Raw genomic sequence first — 21,210 nt, 5'->3', positions numbered from 1 at the left:
GTTAGAGTCCATAAGTACCAGTCCAGGAGGCAGGGGTCCACTATCCAGACAAACCCACTTCCTGGACATGCCTTTGGTTCTATTACATTGGATAGTGGAGGGATTACTGTATATAAGGTGATAACTGAGAAAATAGCTGACTCTCACTGTTAATGTGCTGGTAAATGATGAAAGATGAATTGGTGAACAAGCAATACTTGTGTTGCTGTTGCTGTGATGCTATCCTCGACTGAGTGTGAACCTGGTGGACTGCAGACCGATGTTTTCCATTTCCTGCAGACCACCATTCTCCTTTTGGAGGACAATAAGGGAGTTGAGGAACATGTGGTTGTATCAAATTCTTCCTGCTCCTTCTGGCACCTTGCCAAAAACTTTTCTAACAAATTTACCTCATCATCCTTCCCTCCTCTTTTCCCCTCTGATGGCTCTGTAGCTATTTCCTCTACTGATGATGCAAAACTCTTCACTCAGACTTTATCCTCCAATTCCACCTGAGACAATTCTGGTGCTGTTCCTCCAACACTTCCTCCCTCTGACTTCCTCATGGCTGACATTAAAATTTCTTCAACTGATGGATTTTCTGCAATCACAAACCTCAATACTAACAAGGTATATGGGCCTGATGGAGTCCCTCCTGTTGTCCTAAAGAACTGTGCTTCTGTGCTTCACACCCTGCCTAGGTAAACTCTTTTTGCCTTTGTCTATCAACTCGTACCTTTCCTTCTTGCTGGAAGTTTGCTCTCATTCAGCCTGTCCTAAAGAATGGTGAACATTTCCATCCCTCTATCACTCAACTGCTTTAATATCCTGCGTTTCACAAGTTTCCAAGTCCATTCTTAACAAAAAAAATAAAATTTAAAGCATCTTTCCTATCACAACCTTCTTTCTAATCGTCAGTATCAGTTCTGCCAGGGACGCTCCAGAGGCGATCTTCTCCCCTACCTTTCAGACTCCTGGTCATTCTCTTTTCCAGGCTTTGGCAAAGCTTTCTTATTGCACTTGGCATCTTAAAGGCTTTCGATCGAGTCTGGCATAAATATTAAATCTCAAAACTGCCCTCTTATGGTTTCTATCCTTCTGTGCCTTCACTTCTGGCTTCCTTTCTGGCCATTCTATATCTGCTGTTGCAGATGGCCACCGTTTTTCTCCTAGAACTATCAGTAGCGGTGTTCCTCAGGGCTATGTCATATCACCAACTCTCTTCCTTTTATTCATCAATGACCTTCTAAGCTGTACATCTAACCTTATCCACTCATATGCTGATGACTTCACCCTTCACCTTTCCATTCACTAACCTGCAGCATCCACCTCAGCAGTTCCCTCAAGAAACAAGGGATGAGGATATGGTACACCTAATGTCTGACTTGGCTCATATATCTGACTGGGGTAAAAGTAATCTTGTTGTTTTTAATTCATCAAAAACTCAGTTCTTACATTTATCAACCTGACAAAATCTTCCACAGAAATATCCTCTAATTTTTAATATCCAGCTCTATCCTGCATCATTTTAAAACATACTTGGGGTTTCATGCTCTCAGGATTTATCTTGGGAAGAACATATTACCTCTCTTGTAAAATCTGCTTCCAAGAGATTAGGAATGCTAAGCCAACTCTATGCCTTCTTTACCCCTGCAGGGGTTTTATTCACCCGTGTAGAGTACATCTCTCACGTGCAAGAAGGCTTCCCACATACAGCACTTTTCAACAAGGTGGGGTCAAAGGCTTTTTGTCTCATTAACTCTTCTCATCTTAATGGCTCCCTTCAACCCCTGCCTCTTCACCATACTGTTGCATCTTTACCTCCTCTACTGGTACTTCAATGGTCACTGCTCCTCTGAAAAGTCTGCTTGCATTCCTCCACCACTACGGCAGGCAAGCAGCACTCGTCTAGCAATAAGCTCTCATCCCCTTTCTGTCCAACTCTCTAATGCAAGGGTTTACTCTTACCCCGAGTCCTTCATGTACGCAACAAGTCAACTGTGCAACTGTCTGTATTTCCTGCTGCCTATGATCTCCAGTCTTTCATACACCATGTGTCCAGGCATCTCGAACATAATGGATCTTGAATTTGGCTTTCGGTTATCTTGTTTTTGCTTTTCTTGGAGGGAACAATTTGTAGGCCTTTGGTTTCTACTTATTTGCATTAAAAAAAAAAAAAAAAAAAAAAAAAGTGCCACCATGTAAAGGCATCCCTCTCCAAAACCACAGTATCATTAAGCACATAAATGTGAAAGGGAAGGGAAAGCAGAGTGGCTAAGGGAAGACAGACAACTGGTGTTATGATACAAAACATGTCTGAGTATGGAAGCTGCAAGATATCTTCATGAACATGCGTTAATGCCCGTATGAATATAATTTTGTAAGGTCTAGTACAACATGAAAGGGGCTATTAATATTCAGTTCAGCCATCCTAACTGCTGACTTAAAAACAAAATCACCATCATCATCATCATCATCTAATCCTGTGTTGCCCCATGAGAAGCATAGGTGTCAGGGGCTAGGCAAGTTGGTCCTGGCATTTGAGATGAGAGTGACTTGCCTCACTCATCCATGAGTGGCAGTATGTGAGCAATAAACTCCAATCATCCCTTGGCTATAAACTTGCACAGGCCCCAATCTGACTGGAATGCCTTCATTACCCACTATGCCACCAAGTGCCAAAATTTGGTTATATGGTTACCACCCAGCATAGTAATTGGTTTCCTGGTGTACAGGAAAGTGTACAGGAAACCATTTGGCCTGTCACTCAGTGTAGAGTCATCCATAGACAGAAGGAAGAGGAAAGAATGAAGGTAAGAAAGAAGAGGAAGGAAGGGAAAAAGGACGGAAGAGAGGAAAGGGCAGTCACCCAAGAGCAGCACTATATCGACTAAGTGGATGGTGAGTGCCCCCAACTACCACCTAGTACCCCCACCTAAACAGTAAAAAATATATATATATCCATATCTATCTATCTATCTATCTATATACTGATATATATATATATATATATATATATATATATATATATATATACTGTATATACACTATATATATATATATACAGTAAAAGTCCTATTATTCGGCATCTATGGGACCGGGATGATGCCAAGAAATTGGATTTGTCGAATAATTAAAAAACTTACCCACTCAGTACCTTAAATATATTGGTGAACACTGTCATCACCACTTATGGTATTACAACTGTGTTTGGAGAGAGTACTGTGTAATGTACAATACTGCAATCAATACAGTACTATACCTGAATCTGAAATATATACATAAATTAGTGAACATATACGGGTGTAATGACACAGTAGGCCTACAAGTCAGCTAACACTTCCTGGATGGCCAAAATGATACGGAATATTACCTACCAGCTCAGTACATCACTTGTATTGGTGAACTCATCACTACTTATATTATTATAAATATGTTTGGCATGAGTATTGTATACAGTACTTTTTCCAAACAAAATAAAATAGTCGGAAAATTACATATAATAAAATGAAGGAATATGAATTGGTAAGGTCTTTCTGATGAAAGTTAAAAGTACATTTAGCACTCATTCTTTTGTTCACTTTTTTGTTTACATGCGAAAGGGAGAGTATTGTTGTAAACGGTAATGTATTCCATTAACCCCTTAATAACCTCCGGCATTGAACAACCCTTTACATTACTGATGTCAGTGATGTCGAGTTAGTGAGCTATGGAAAAACTGTGAACAATTATGGGAAGGGAACGAAGGTAACTGGTATGTTTACACGACTCTACTCTACGATTCCTAGCAGCCAGGGGGTCGGTTAATCTCAGATGTTTTCGACCATTTGGTAAATGCACCGTAACTTTGTAATTTCTCCCGTGAATCATAGCGAATCACAGCATGGGTTTAGGAAGCTAAATAACACATTGCTAGGTGCACCAGACGATTATCTTCACATCTTTAAGAAAATGGAAGAAATTTAATCCCTGTATGAGTACGAAGAGTAAGTGTCTTCCATTCTTCTGAAATCAATTTATTTTTCTTAAAGATGTGAAGATAATCGTCTGGCTCACCTAGCAATGTGTAATTTAGCTTCCTAAACCCATGCTATGATTCGCTATGAGTCACGGAAAAACTGATAAAGTTATGGTGCATTTACCAAATGGGCGAAAACATCTGAGATTAACCGACCCCATGACTGCTTGGAATTGTAGCGTAGAGTTGTGTAAACATACCAGTGACCTTCGTTCTCTCTGCTTAATTGTTCAGTTTTCTTTATAGCTCACACTAACTTGACATCACTGACATCAGTACTGTAAAGGGTTGTTCAGTGCCAGAGGTTATTAAGGGGTTAATGGGATATATTACTGTTTGCATCAATACTCTCTCTTTCACATTAACCACAAAAACAAACAAAAGAATGGGCGCTAAATGTACGTTTAACTTTCATCAGAAAGACCTTAGCAATTCATGTTCCTCCAGTTTATTTTTAAGTATTTTTCTGACTTTAGGTTAGGTTAGGTTTGGTTAAATTATTAGGTACAGTTAAACTCGGTTAGGTTAGGTTTAGTTAAACAGGACAGTCCCTTCCACCAATATGCTGAGGAATAAAAAATACTAGTGCTGTCACAGCCGTACAGCCAAAAACAACTGGGAAACTGATGTAACAGGCAACATTTATTTATGGGTAATGCATTACAGTAACAGTGGTTCACGTGCTACGCAGTTACCGGTAAAGTCATTTTCAGAAAGGCGTCAAGAATGAACGAATTTCAAGAATTAGTGAGGGGGCTTGGAAAGTAACCCTCGCTAATTTGGTAGGGGTGGTTACTGTACTGTATGATACTGTGCAATATTGTAATCAATACAGTACTATACCTGAATCTGAAAAATATAGAAATTAGTGAACATACAGAAGTGTAATGAAACATTAGGCCTACAAGTTGCAGATAACACTTCCTGAACTGCTGAGATGATCCCGGACATCTGCCAAACAATCAAAGATTTTCGTAAATGGGACTATTTCTCAAAACTGCCGAAATGTCGGATCTACTGAATAATCAGCTGCCGAATAATAGGACTTTTACTATATATATATATATATATATATATATATATATATACAGTATATATATATATACAGTATATATATACAGTATATATATATATATATATATATATATATATATATATACAGTATATATATATATATATATTAAAAAAATACAGTAAACCTCAATCCATGATGGTAATAATATTGAATATAATGATGATGATGATGATGATTATGGTAAGAAATCTACATGTGGGACTCTTTTTTAAATACAGTACTAATATTACTAGAGAAACAGTAATTCTTCATTAACTACAGTAAGGATACTTTTGTTAGTAAAAAAATCAACATCTAATAACAAACCTCCCTCCACACACACACACACACACACACACACACACACACACAGTAACTATTCTTTATATGATTACAAATTAAACTTACTCAAAACAAAATTTAATTCACTTCACTGAAATTATGTAATAATTTGAATGCTCATGAAATGTATGGCCTTTAGAATATTAATCTATCTATCTTCCAATCCTACATTGCCCCATGAGGAGCGTAGGAGCCCGGGGCTAGGCAGTTGGTCCCGACATTTAAGATGAGAGTGACCAGCCTCACTCATCCCTGAGTGGCATTACGTGAGCAACCAACTCCAACCACCCCTTGGATATAAACCTTCACCGGCTCAATCCGACTGGAGCGCAATAATTACCCACTAAACCACCAGGCGCCAAAATTTGGTTATATGGTTATCACCCAGTGTAGTAAATGGTTTCCTGGTGTACAGAAAACCATTTGGCATGTCACTCAGTGTTGAGTCACCCACAGGCAGAAGGAAGAGAAAAGAATGAAGGAAAGAAAGACAGAAGAGGGAGTGTAAAGTTACCCATAGGCAGAAGGACAAGGAAAGAATGAATGAAAGGCAGACAGAAGAGGATGGAAGGAAAGAAGGATGGAGGAGAGGAAAGGGCAGACACCCGAGAGCAGCACTACATCGAGTGAGTGGATGGTGAGCGCCCCCACCTACCACAAAGAATACAGCAAAGAAATGAAGAAAACCAAGTAATGCTGATACTGGAGAGGTACCAGTTTCTCACCAGTCTCAAAATCTGATTACCATATTCTTCCATGAAAATCTGTGTAAACTGAATACTGTACTTAAAATTCATTGTATATGAAAAAATCTTAAAGCTAAAAATCCAGGGAAAATCATGCCATCCTACTGCTATATGATGGAGGGGAGATACTGGCAAGGAACAACACAGAAATTACCATACAGAAAAAGAGTTCAAAAAAGCTCAGGTACACAGGAAGTTGTGCAAAATGCAACATAACTATAGTATAAATAAAACAATGAAGATAAAATTCCTTACAAGAGCATCAGCATTAATGATGATCAAACCTCTGTGTCACTTTGAATACTGTGCATACAATCTCCTCACAATGTCCTTTAAAAAAAAAAAAAAAAAAAAAAAAAAAAAATCATGATTTACATAAGGCAACATTATAAACATGCTTAACATGCTGTAAGATCTGTAAGATCCTTTATTGCCCAATACATGTACATTACACAAAATTAGACTTTCTCGGAATCATGACAGCTCGATAATTAGTGCATTTCTCTCCAAAATTTCATGTGCCTTGGATCAAAGCCTAAATCCACCTACAGTGGATATTTCAACTGAATGCTGGTAATTTGTCCATTCATATGATGGCGCGTGTTCACATCCTTTCAGGTTATACTGATGACACACACAAACTCTGAAATGCACAAACATAGCCAACACAACACTGCAACTTTCACATGTACTGCTCTCACTACACACATTCTGTTTCATATTTGGCTAGCATGAGGAAAGATTAATTTTGCTTCCACTTTCCCTCCATAGAGCTCCAAGGAAAAAGTCTAGTCCTGCAAAAGATCTCAATCTGATTTTAAAGCTTGGGGCTTGCCTTACCTTTCTTGATTTCGGGTCCAAGATTATCATTAAAACTCAACAAACACTGCATACTGACCAATGACCAAAGGCGGTAAGGTAATATGAGGATCAATAGTTACTTAATCATTCTGTGTGTGGTTTACCAAAGTGCTGATTGCCATAAACAACCAAATAAAAAAATAACACTATCTATTGTTATCTGTCAGAGAAAGAAAGTATTGTTTATGAACTCTGACTTGTCATACAGTACACTATGCTGTACTGCATCACTTATTACTAACCCTCCACCCACTCAATGTACTGTTACCTACAAATGACTTTACACAGGGTGAGAAGCCAAATGACTTTCAGCATATCAAGAAACCATTACGTTTTAGTGGCTAATAGCAGAACCAATTATCCACAGTACCTGTATTCTGTAAAACCATGCAGAACAAATTTTACTCTGCAACCTAATGGCAGAACTGAGTTACAAGCACAGATTGTTTAGCTTGACAAACTACCATCAGATGAACAAGACTGATACATGCATGCATATGCAAGGTCATTGGAAACAAAAAAAAAAATTAACTGTATTATAAACTGATCCAGGTTTTCAAAAAAAGAAGCTCCTAGGACCAAGCACTAACTTCCTTTAAGGCTACAAGATCATAAGCTGCATATAAAACTGTGCACAGTACAGTCTAAAACACAATTATCTTCCCAGTTTGGCAGAATTATTTGCAACTGGATACCAGGTATACTGCATATAATACGAATCCTATCTCAACTACCTAAGGCATACCGCAAATTATTTTCCTATTGTGCAATTTATTCACCACTATTTAGGAAGGTAGTCATTCCTTAGACTCTACAGAAGAAAAAATAGGATACATCCTGTTACACACCAATTGTACACAAAATAAAGATATGCCATTTTATATAATTATGAAGTACTAAGCCATATGAAACACCAGAAAAATATATACATTAACCAAAATATAGAGGAAAAAAGAGCAAAGTAAAAATTCAACCACAAACCTGTCAGCCCATGGTAAAATTATGCTAAAAGAGAGAGAAAAACGATAAACAATGGTTATCACAATACAGACATACAAACATGCATACATACATACATACTGTACATACATCATCTAGTCCCGTGTTGCCCTATAAGGAGTGTAGAAGCCCAGAACTAGGAAAGCTGGTCCTGACATTTAAGATAACAGTGACCTGCATCACTCATCTGAGTGGCATTACATGAGCAATAAATCCCAACCACCCCTTGGATATAAAACAACACAAGCTCAATCTGGTTGAAGCACCTTAATTACCCACTAAACCACTAGGAGTCATAGTTTGGTTATATGGTTACCACCCAGCATAGTAAATGGTTTCCTGGTGTACAGGAAACCATTTGGCTTGTCATGCAGTGTAGCGTCTCCTGTAGACAGAAGGATGAGGAAAGAAAGAATATACAGTCAACTCCCGTTATTTGTGGCTTCTCATATTCACAGATTTTTCTGGGAAATTATTTAAAAATTTCACATGAAGATATTTCCTGTTTTTTCCATAGCATCAGCTGTTCCTAGTGGTTTATAAGTGATTTTTTTTGCATGTTTTCCATGAGAAATACTGTCCTATACAGTTAAACTGTGCAGTTACTCTGTACAGATATGTGCTGTTCAGCACACGGCAAACTTTCATTATCATCGCATGGTGGGTGCAGTACTCTGTACCCAGAAAGGTCTGTGTATCATTCTGTACTGTCATTCTGGGAAGTATTGATGTGCCATAAAATGCATTTACTGGTCTCATAGTGGGTCTGTAGGTAATGAGAATAGTTAAAAGAGTGAAGCCAATTATTTTTGCAGAAGGTATGGATAATTCGCAGGTTTCACCTATTCGCTGAGGGGTCCGGTATGTAACTGCCGTGAATAGCAGGGGTCGGCTGTACAGTATATACAGGCAGCTACTATACATCAACACTGATGCAAGAAAAAATTAACATTCCATACTGTTCAACAAACATGTTAAGAAATCACAAAAGTGAGAAAGTACAATTTTTTTTTTAATAACTACAAGAGGTCTACAAAATATTAGTAAAAGAAAACTACAAAAGATGGAAAACAGCAACTCATAAATCCTAGCCAAGCATGTCTTCCCTGGACACGACAGTACACCTTTACCCTGACGTCAGTGCCCGGTAGACCGCTCCTAAGCTGTTCCTCTGAAGGCAGCAGTGAAGGAATGAGCAAGGTGCGGTTATCCCAAGTCAGTGCCACCTCGAACTTGTTGAGCAGATTCACTATGTATGACTTGGCATCAACAGGGGCGCACGTTGAGGACTTGAACACATGCTTTAGGTCATCCAGTTTCATCAGACCTTTGAAAGTAAATAAAAACAGTGACTACATAACAATGGATACTTCAGGATCTTAAACTTCATCAAAATTGGAATATCTGATAAATGCCATTCTTGAGCAACCTTTAAAGAATTAGAGAGCAGTTTCACTGAAGTACTTTATGAAACTACCTGCATTACTGACCATTGCGTGCAAAGGGGTTAATCTCCCTGATGGTGACAACATGAGCCAGCATATCACAAAGCCACTGAGGGTCTAGGAAGTACAAATCTTTCAAAGTTGAATCCTCATAATGCAACATCACTCCTGTAAAAACACAAAAGGCAGTCATAAAGAATGCGTGTGGAACTGTTATGATACAATACTTTAATACTAGTAGGGTGGACACCCAATAAATGGTTAAAACAAGCCAGTCAGTTGTCCTCAACTCTTTGGTTTTCAACAACCTTGAGTCATTCATGAGAAACATTCATGAAACAAACATTACAGCATTCAGCAAACCCACATACTAGTACATTCAGAGCCTGTGAGCTATGCACATATATTTTTTTAACTTGGTTCCCAATTTCTGAAAAAAAAATCAGAAAATAAAACTGTGAATCCAAGCTTGCTGCACAAACACTCTGCTAATTAATAAACTGCAACGGTCAATGTTCTAGAAGGTTTTAAAGGAAGCTATGAACTTAGCAAAACTTGGCTGTCTGCCTTAATGACCTGTGCATGATTGCCTGGAAAAGTATAACCATGAGTTTCTTTTTCTTCCCCCAGTCTGAAAAAGTCTATTCTTGCCTGAACATAACTGTCTTAATATGATATCATTACCATTATTACCATCCTGATTCACTTTCCTCATCAAAAGATTGTATAAAGCAAGGCTATTTAGGTAAAGAAATTACCACTGTCAGGGGTACAAAAGATCCTCAATAATCAGGATTTTGCAATAACCACATTTTACACAGAATGCTGCACCATTCCCTGGCCCAGTAAATGTTGGGAGAAAAAAGAAAAAAAAGTTTGTGAGGGAAAACTTCAGAAGTCAGCCTCTGTCCACAATGACATGTGAGGGTCCTGCTTGGTGAAGTATGTCAACATAGTCACCCAACATTGCCACTGTGCATACACACCCTGTGTCCTCCTCGCCTTCCCTCTTCCTCTCCCCACTGTCTCCACCAGCCTACACTGACCTCTGGCTTTCCCACTCGTGCAAAAATCCCATGCAATCCTAGTGTTTTTTAATGATCTCAGTGCTCTTTGATGTGTTACTGCTACCTGGTTTTCTGCCACACTTGTCAGTAGTGTTTGGGACAAGCCTGAACATGTGCCTTTGCCTCCTGAGAAGAAGAGAGATATTCTCCATCAGGTCAACACTCAGGAGTGTGTGGTCAACATTACACAGCATTTAACATTAATGAGTCAACAATGTGCACGGCATGTAAGTGCCATGAAAAGTTTAAGCAAACAGTCCAGTTAGTAGGTGATGACATCACAGGAAGGTGCTCCTATGTAAGAAACAAAGTGCTTTATAAGTTTGTCTGTGTACAGAGTAAAGTGAATTCAGTAGCGGACAATAATATCAATTGCCAAAAGACTACTAAAACTTTTGGAAAATTGCTCATGTGATGTGAGCTGAAAATCCTCCCCCCTACTTTGCTAGCAAGGGCTAGTTTGCAAGATTCTGAAGGTACAAAGAACTGCACCATGCATGGGTGTCTGGTAAGGCAGGGACTGCAGACATAGTCATGGCCAAGGCTTTCCCTGCCTCCTTTAAGAAGGAGATAAATTTTAAGAAGGAGAAACAAGACAGTGGTTACAAATTGTATCAGGTGTTGAATATGGACAAAACTGGTAATTTTTTGAAATGCCCTCCCTCTTTCATCCTCTTCATGGAGGAGAAAAGTTGGGCACATGGGTACAGTCTCCAAAGAGTGCCTTACCTTACTGTTTGCCTGTAATGCCACAGGTGGATGCAAAGGAAAGCCTTTGGTGATTCATACTGTAAGTTTGCATGGCCAAGGGCATTGCAATACAAAACAAGAAGCGGTGCAAAACCACAGCAAACCTGTCCCCAGCAGCAATTTTAGTGCTGATGCATAAATACATTGGGATACCTAGTCAAAGATGTCACAAATCAAATTTGGAGTAAATTGGGTGAAAACTGATGATTTTATGCCCATTCAAAATTTTAGGCCCAATCCATCTGACACTGACCCCCCTACTGCCAACTGGGGGGTGACTCCCCCAATGTAATGAGGCTTGTTGTAGGATGCGAATTTGAAAGACGCACATTTAGGTTCTGGTCAATATGACGAATTTGAAAGGAGTTATGGTGAAAAAACTATTTTTACCTGTCCCCAATTTTTTACATTTGGGGGGCCTACAGTTTAGACCAGGCCTAATTTGTCCCAAAATTTAATCAGCTGATCAGAAGGTCATAGCCCATCATCCCTGTACTTTTAATAAAAATCACACCAGCAGTTTTCACAAAAAGTTGTTAACAGACACACAGACAGACAAACCGAGTGAAAACAATACCCGACCTAGAGTCCCTCCAGGGCATGGATGGATAAATATGGTGTGGCTGGTCATTCAATATATGCATAATTCCATAGAGCAGGCAATCTTATCAAGTGTGTCGCAAAGCTTCGATAAGATTTTAGTCCAAACAGCCAAAAGGCACTAGAGAAAGAAATGTCTCTTTTTAAAAGAGACTTTAATTATGGACAACTGTCTGGGCCACCTGCAACAAATCATTGGCTGCAACCCAGCTGCTGAAGCTGTTTTCCTGCCACCCAACACCACTAGTGTTGTCCATCTATCCATCCATCCATCATCTAATCCTATGTTGCCCCATGAAAAGCGTAGGAACCCGGAGCTAGGCAAGTTGGTCCTGGCATTTACGATGAGAGTGACCAGCCTCACTCATCCCTCACAGGCATTACATGAACAATAAACCCCAACCACCCTTTGGATATAAACCTACAGAGGCTCAATCCAACTGGAGTGCCTTAATTACTCATTAAACCACCAGGTGCCATAATTTGATTATATGGTTACCACCCAGCATAGTACAGTACAGTATATGGTTTCCTGGTGTACAGGAAACCATTTGGCTTGTCACTCAGTGTAGAGTCACCCATAGGCAGAAGGAAGAGGAAAGACTGAAGGAAAGAAAGAGAGAATAGGGTGTGTAAGGTCACCTGCAGGCAGAAGAGGAAAGAATGATTAGTCTCTTAACCCGTGGACTGCAAGTCACAGCTCAGGCTGGGAAGCATTGCATTGTGAGCCACAGGTCAGGCTGTGCTAACCTTCCAGTGGCCAAGGATCACTGCTAACTGCAGTCAGACCTCTACTAACGAAGTACTGACTTATGAAAAATCCACAGATACGAAAAAAAAAAAAAAAAAAAAAAAGATTCAAACCGTGTGCCAAGTACAAGTCCGTGGTCCCCAACAGATGCCGACTATGCGATCCCTCCTTCCTCCTGCTTGGATGCCCAGAGCATTGTTGTTATCAACACGAGTAACATCAGCTGCGGTTTTTGTCATTTAAACTTGATTATTTCCAACCAAATGTCTCAGAAACAGAAAAGTAGTGAAAGTGGTGATGGCAGTAGGAGAAAACGGCATGCAATTACAATGGAAACCAAAGTATGGACATAATTACGAGCGTGGTGTGATGAGAGAAGATGAGTGATGTGACACATGGTTGAAACTGAATCCCTCAACTGTAGGAACAATTTTAAAGGACAAGGAACTTTTCTCACACAGTACTGCACAGAATACGTAAATACTGTATATCACAGTCTTTGCATTTATACTTGTTTACATTAACCATACTGCATGAAAATAAGGGTTACTAAGACTGATAAAAGTTTAAGGAAAAAAAAAATGACTTACAAAAAAACTACTTACAAAAGACTCTCAGGAACCAATTATTTTTGCAAGTTGGAGACTCCTGTACTCCATCCCTACGCAAACTTATGAATGGCGTAATGCAAAGACAGAGAGAGTTTTTATTTTTTTTTCTCACCAGATGATGCCCTGGATGTTTATCTTCAAGTTTATAATAAACAAAAATGATTTTTTTTTTTTTCACTACTACACCCCTACGCAAACTTACACATGGGGCTACGCAAAGACTTTTTTTTTTTTTTCCACCAGATGATGCCCTGGATGTTTTATCTCCAAGTTTATAATAACCAAAAACTACACTATACATCTTTTATTCATTTTTAGCATACCACAAGGTGGGATAAAAAGGTAATTGCACAATTCACAGTTTAACCAGGAAGTCAATATGACCTTATGAAACTATAAAAAAAAGCAATCAACTACAGGAATTAAGATGGCAACAATGGCATCCGAGGACTGGGCAGGCCTTGAGACTGACTTACCAATACGGTAAACCCTCAATATAATGAACTACCCTGTAATTGCGGGGAGGCGTGGGGCGCCATATCCGAAAGTTCGCTATATATGAGGGGTCGGTATTTTCGAGGGATTACCAAACTCAGTTTGCTATATAAGGGGAGATGTTCAGTCCTACGTGCTCAAGCATAACCTAAACTAACCCTAAGAAGTTTTACATGGAGAATTCAATGGTTTATGATGTTGTACATATAAATACAATACTGTATGAAGTTGTACACATAAATACAATACCTTTACGTGAACTAAGAACACAGTATAATCTAGTACTGTTACAGTACACTTATTGTGCCAGGAAGGGATGCTAGTGAAGTACACTTACTGTGCCAAGAGGGGATGCTGTAGTCAGTGTGGCCTTATTCTCGAACTTCCTCCTCATTAGACGAACTTTGTTTGCAAAATCCGGGGGAAGTTTGGTCGCGATTTGGCAGTTCGTTATATCCGAAGTTCACAATAAAAGGGTTCGTTATATCGAGAGTTTACTGTACCTCTGGTAGCAAACAAGCAAGAAAGAACAATACAATAATTGTGGAAGGTGTTTAATATCAAGAATGCAATTTAAAAAAACTGCCACCAGGGATGATGTAAGCAAGGAGGCTATTCAGCACAGGTGGCAGAAGCTGCAACCTCATGTTTACCTTTTTTTTTTTTTTTTTGTGAGGAAGAAGGAACCAAAGGCAACAAGCCCACAAAACTGTTCCTTCCAAGAGAAAAACAAAATACAAGAGAGAACCAAATTCAGGATCCGATCATTTCGAGATGCCTGGACACACTGCGTTTGAAAGACTGGAGACCATAGGAAGCAGGAAATACAGACAAAGGGAGACAGCTCCAGTGCTGACCTGTTGCATAAATGAAGGACTGGGAGTAACGGTTAACTCTTGCATTAGAGTTGGACAGAAAAGGGATGAGAGTTTGCTGCTAGACGGGTGCTATGCGCCCATCGTAGAGTTGGAGGAGTGCATGCAGACAGTTCAGAGGAGCAGTGACCACTGAAGTAGTGATAGAAAAGAGATAAAGATGCAACAGTGCGGCGAAGACAAAGAGGTTGAAGGGAATCAGTAAGAGGAGGATAGTTAATGAGGCAAAAAGTACTCCACCCTATTGAGAAGAGCTGTAAGTGGGGAGCCTCCCCACACATGAGAGTTGCACTCCACGCAGGGGAGGATAAAACCCCTGTATAGAGTCAACAATTGTGCTGGGGTAAAGAAGGAACGGAGTCGGCTTAGCACACCCAATCTCTTGGAAGCAGATTTTACAAGAGATGTAATATGATCTATCCGGAGTCGGCTTAGCACACCCAATCTCTTGGAAGCAGATTTTACAAGAGATGTAATATGATCTATCCAAGATAAGTCCCGAGTAAATGAAACCCCAAGCATGTTCAAGGATGATGCAGGATTAAGCTGAATATTATTAAACATTAGTCGGTATACCTGTTGAAAATTTTGTCGGGTTGATGGGAGCAAAATCTGAGTCTTTGATGCATTAAAAACAACCAGATTATTTTTACCCCAGTCAGAGATACAAGCCAAGTGAGACATTAGGTGTTCCATAGCCTCATCCCTTGTTTGTTGAAGTAACTGCTGAGATGGATGCTGCTGGAAAGGTGAAGGGTGGAGTCATTGGCGTATGAGTGGATAGGGTTAGATGTACAGCTTAGAAGGTCATTGATGAATAAAAGGAAGAGGGTTGGTGATAGGACAGAGCCCTGAGGAACACCACTGTTGATAGATCTAGGAGAAGAACGATGGCCGTCTACAACAGCGGCTATAGAATGACCAGAAAGGAAGCTAGAGATGAAGGCACAGATAGAAGGATAGAAATCGTAAGAGGGCAGTTTGGAAATTAAAGATTTGTGCCACACTCGATCAAAAGCCCTTGAGATGTCAAGTGCAATAGCAAACCTTTTGCCGAAGTCCCGAAAGGAGGATGACCAGGAGTCTGAAAGGTAGACATGAAGATCGCCTGTGGAGCATCCCTCACGGAACCCATACTGACGATCAGAAAGAAGGTTGTGATAGGAAAGATGCTTTAAAATTTTTCTATTACGAATGGACTCGAAAACTTTTGAGATACAGGATGTTATAGCAATTGGACGATAGTTAGAGGGTTGGGAATGGTCACCTTTCTTTGGGACTGGCTGAATGAGAGCAAACTTCCAGCAAGAAGGAAAGGTACAAGTTGATCGACAAAGGCAAAAGAGTTTGCGTAGGCAGGGTGTAAGCACAGAAGCAGAGTTCTTGAGAACAACAGGAGGGACTTCATCATGCCCATATGCCTTATTAATATTGAGGCCTGTGATGGCAGACAATACAACAGCTGAAGAAATTTTAATGTGCGAAGAGATCTGCTTTATCAGTAGAAGAAATAGCTACAGAGCCATCAGAGTACAAAAGAGGAGGGAAGGATGATGAGGTAAAGTTGTTAGAAAGGTTTTTGGCAAGGTGCCAGAAGAAGCGGGACGAATTCGAGTTAGAGAGTTGAAAGCATTTAGTACAGATGAAATTATTTTTAGCAGAGCGAAGAACAGACTTAGCATGATTCCGGGCAGAAACATATAAAAGATGTGATTCAGGGGTGGGTTGGCTCCGGTACCTTTTATAAGCCCTCTCCTTGTTGTGGACAGCATTAGAACAAGCGTGATTAAACCGAGGCTTTCGTGCATTAGTCAAAGGATGTGAGAATGGAATGTATGCTTCCATGCCCGAGAGAATAACCTTTGTAATGCGCAAGGCACACCCAGGTGGCTCCCGGCCATGGAAGCAATAATCATTCCAGGGAAAATCAAAGAAGTACTGCCTGAGGGCCTTCCAATCCGCAGCTCCAAAGTGCCACAGACAACGTTTCTTTGGAGGGTCCGCAGGCCGTACTGGAGCGATAGGACACGTTAAGGTGATAAGGTTGTGATAAGAGGAGCCCAACGAAGAGAAAAGATTAACAGTGTAAGCAGAAGGATTAGTTGTAAGGAAGAGGCCAAGCATGTTGGAGCTCTCTCCAGGGCGGTCAGAAATACGGGTAGGGTGCTGAACAAGTTGCTCTAGGTCATTAAGGATAGAAAAGGTGTAGGCTTGTTCACCAGGTGGATCAGTGAAAGGAGAGGAGAGCCAAAAGTGGTGAACATTGAAATCTCCTAGAATGGAGATTTCAGAGAAAGGAGATATGGATAGAATGTGTTCCATCACAGAAGTAAGATAGTCAAAGAATTTTTGATAGTAGAATTAGGAGATAAGTAAACAGCACAGAAATATTTAGTCAGAGAATGACAGGAAACCCAAAGCCAGAGTGTAGAGAATTCAGAGGAATTGAGTTCAGGAAAAGGAGAGCAAGATAAGTTGTTGCGTATATATACGCAACAGCCACCTTTGGCTTTGAAATGAGTATAGAGAAAGTAGGAGGATACAGAAAAGAGTCTGCTGTCAGTTGCCTCAGACAGCTGGGTCTCAGTTAGAAAAAGAAGGTGAGGTTTAGAGAAGGAGAGGTGCTGCTCAACAGAGCGAAAGTTAGAGGAAAGGCCACGAATGTTGCAGAATTTAAGAAGAAGAGAGTCACAGTGGTTCCAGGCATCTTGAGTCGTCACTGGGAGAGGGGCAGAAGGTGTGTTGGCAACACTGATCATACATGTACTGTGCCAGGCAGCACTGGCAGCCCAGTAAGCACCTAAGGAAGGTTTAGCTGCCACCAATCATGATGGCATCCTTCACATTATTGACACTACTCCAAAAATAACAATCAAGTCTCACTGAGAGGTTGAGGAGGAGGAAGAATGTCTGGCATCTGAAGCCATACAACAGGCATCGGTAGCAGCCAAGTCACAACATTCTTGTCAGAAGTTAAGCCAGGTGTTGGAGATCACCAAATGACTCATGGACAGGCTAATGTGGTGCACAACATAGATAAGCTGCAGTCCCTCCAGAAGGATACTGACCTCATCTTATGGAAGGAGAGGGGTCCCCTTGTGAAGTAAATTAATAAGTCACCCCAAACACTCATCACTGACTACCTTGCCTTAGCCCCACCCCCAGTGCCTGCCCTGTCATTTGTCTCCCCAGCCTAGCACTTTTGTAGTGCCTGAATCCCCATAACTTGTCCGTGACGATGATTTAGGAAGTGACAAGAGCAGTGAGTATTATTTCCCAAGTATATGTGCTGACTGGCTGAGAAATCCATTCACTCATGATCAATAAAACAACCAGCAACTTAGTCTCTGTAAGGAAAAGGAGCTAACAGACATCCATAATGACCAAACTTTAACTCTTAAGTACATGGAAATGCCACTTGAAACTTTTGGAATCACACTGAGGACAAATACTCAAATATAATACAAAAAAAGATCTAAAAATTCTGTGTGAAGTGGGATTCTCAATGCTTACTAACATAAAAAGTAAGAAAAGGCTGAAGAAGAAATGAGAGTTTACTTGTCCAGTATTCCTCCAAATATACAGTGGACATGCAAATCCAGTGAAGTTCATGTGTCTCACTAAGCAAATTCATCTGTGTGTTATCAATGTAACATTCACATTATTTGCAAAGGATATACAGTGGAATCTCTTAAACTGCGGCTTTACGGTACTGAGCACATGCTGTGATTTGAGAATTCTGCGATTTAGAAATAACTAATCTCATGTGAAATATTACTTATGGGTCTGCCATCTCGCAAAAGTTGCCCCCCTTGCACCTAAACCTACATCAAACTGGCCACCACCAGCATACACTTGCAACGTTCATACCTGGCGTGGGGGGGAAGTGCTGTGATTGGCTTACAGTAAGTGCTATACTGTACTTGAATATGACTGGTTTAGTAAATGCCATGCTGACTATGATTGGTTTATGCCTGCCAAATGCGCGGACTTCAGTTAATGGTGGTGCATATTACACAAGGTATCGGAAGAACATCACTATTGAGGCTGCATCTGTGAATTTCGTGTAATTTCTGTGATTTACTGATGTTGCAAACCTGCAAGATGTTGCCGCATATCATAAATCTGTGATTATGAAACGTGCGATTTAGACAATTCTGCTTGCATAATAAGCAGAGAGAGAGAGAGAGGCCATAATCCCATGTGGGATGGTCATCTGACTTTGAATTAACTGTTTTGAGGAGAGGAGCACTAAGCCTTCGCCAACCCACTTGCTGATATGTTGGGAACACATATGGGTTGGCTATATTGTTACCACCCAGTGTTGTAAATGGTTTTCTGGCTTACAGGAAACCATTAGGTTTGTTGCTCAATGTAAAGCCATCAGAAAAGGAAAGAAGAGTAATAAAAAGTGACAGGAAAGATGGGATGACCACCTAGAGATCACCACCAAGAAATGCAATATAAGTAATCCCAGTGATCACATGCTACACTCAACACTAGTTGTGGCCGTCTGATAAAGTAATCTGGCAGGCACAGGAATTTCAGGTGCCCTCTAGTAATTTTGTTCATATTAAAAGAGGTGCTGGAACATATGATGCTGGAAAAATGATGTATATTAATAAATTACAAAAATAATAAACCCACCATTCTCATGGAGAAAGGTAGTTGCCTGGTTGAGTTCGGCAATGTCCCTGAATGGCCGATGTGCTCTGGTAGCCATCTCTTGTGTGACAAGGGTGTGGTAGCGGTCAGCAGGCAAGACTGGGTCACGGCCTTGAACCCTTCGCTCCAGAGCCAGCACTCCCACTACATCCTCCAAGGCAAGATATGAGGCAGGAATGCGCTGCTCCAGTAGTCTCTCTTTGCTCCCTGGTAAACAAATACAACTAGCTATTCCTCATTTAAAGTCTAGGATGTGTGATGCCAAAATGATACCTTAAAAAAACTTTACAATACAGTAGACATACTTGTGGCTCATTGCTAAAGGGCTAAAAGAACTAAAAACACTTATTTCTTTTTTAAAATCACCTGTAATGAAAGATATCAATTCATCACCAATTACATGCAATAATAAAACAATATTAAGTGAAGCAGCTTTGCACAAAATGGCATTATATGTTGGTGATGTTTCAAAATATCACAACTTCTATACAATCAGTAAAGTGACAGCGCTGAAGTTGGGAAAAAGTGGCAAATTAGCTTTATTGGTAGCAATGGAACTTCAACAGTACCATCCCCAGCCCTAGATACCATAACTTTTGTTTTATCTGAATTTACTCTTAAGCCCTTGTGTCCCATACCCTCTCTCTATTTCCTAAATCTCTCCTCTGCCTCCCTTTCATTCTCTGCAATCAACACCATCAGCATATAACATCTCCCAAGGGAGTCCATTTCTGAAGTCACATGAGAGGGCTTCAAGTACCATAATAAACAACAAGAGGCTCAAAATTGATCCCTGATACACAACAACATTCACGTAAAACTCATTGCTCAAAACTCCATTAACCCTTACCTGGGTGCATGCACCCACAAACATGGCCATAACCACTCTAACCAGCCACTCCTCGATCCTAAGCCTTCTTGCTGCTCACTTCACCACCTCTCTTGGGACTGTCAAAAGCCTTCTTCAAATCAACAAAACCAAAGTACAGTTCCCTTTTCTTTCCTATATATTTTTTCTGATGCTGTTGAACAATGAATATGGCATCAGTGGTCCCTTTGCCTGGCATAAATCCAAACTGCATCTTATCAATATTCACTCATTCTCTCATCATACCTTCTAGAACTCTCTCCATTACCTTCATTACCTGGTCCAAAAGCATTATGCCTCAATAATTTTCTCTTTCCAGGGCATCACCCTTCCCCTTGTACACATTTACAATTACACTCTTTAGCCAATCATCTGGGACAACACACTCAAATATAATTGTATTTATAAAATCAGTGACTAACTCCATTCCTCTATCTCCTCAGGCTTTCAACATTTCTTCAGTCAACCCAGACACATCTGCTGCCTTCCCCACCTGCATCTTACCTATTGCCCTGCTCACAGTGGCAGCATCAATCAAAGGCCAAGGGCCTAACACTGGATCTGCTGGCTCCAAACCTTCCCTGTTCCAGTCAAACTTCTCATTCAACAACTGGTTGTAGGGCTCTCTCCACGCATCATTAATATCCCCGCTCTTCACCACTATCTTTCCTTCATCATTCTTCACTCACTGCTCACCTATGATATCCCTATTCTCCCTCTTCATATGTTTTGCCACCTTAAATATATTCTTCCTTTCCCCATTATTTAGGTTATCAAGTAAAAGTCTCTGAGATTCAGACTTTGCCCTGTACACCTCTCTTCTTGCCTTATGCTTGGCAGCCAAGTAATCCTTTCTGCCATCATCCTTTCTCCACTCTTGGAAAAGCCTTCCTTTCTCCTCAACTGCAGCTTCTACACTCTCATCCCACCACCAAGTCACTTTATGTCTTAAGGGGGGGCCCCTTGTCCATCCACACACTGAATCAGTAACTCTCAAGAGGTTGTTCTTGAGGGTTCTGTACTGCTCATTAACACTTCTGTCAACATCTCCCTGTTCAGCCACCAGTCTCTTCATCTCCCCGTA

General features: G+C 40.4%; 1 protein-coding gene across 1 annotated transcript in view; it reads right to left on the bottom strand.

The window, feature by feature from the left end:
• The window catches only part of Lrrk (Leucine-rich repeat kinase), a 540,691-nt gene that overhangs the window by 122,267 nt on the left and 397,214 nt on the right, over positions 1-21,210 (bottom strand). Inside the window, exons 24-26 of the mRNA XM_080286185.1 lie at positions 19,241-19,465; positions 9,490-9,612; positions 9,124-9,326 (exon numbers count right to left, since the gene is read on the bottom strand). Of these exons, the coding sequence (XP_080142311.1) occupies positions 9,124-9,326; positions 9,490-9,612; positions 19,241-19,465 (551 nt within the window). The remainder of the gene's footprint in view (positions 1-9,123; positions 9,327-9,489; positions 9,613-19,240; positions 19,466-21,210) is intronic.

This window comes from Coenobita brevimanus, chromosome 14 (assembly GCF_032717465.1).
Source record: "Coenobita brevimanus isolate Jiangsu-jjx chromosome 14, ASM3271746v2, whole genome shotgun sequence".
Taxonomy (NCBI): domain Eukaryota; kingdom Metazoa; phylum Arthropoda; class Malacostraca; order Decapoda; family Coenobitidae; genus Coenobita; species Coenobita brevimanus.
Note: the sequence above shows the minus strand (reverse complement) of the source record. Positions and strands in the feature narration are given on the sequence as shown.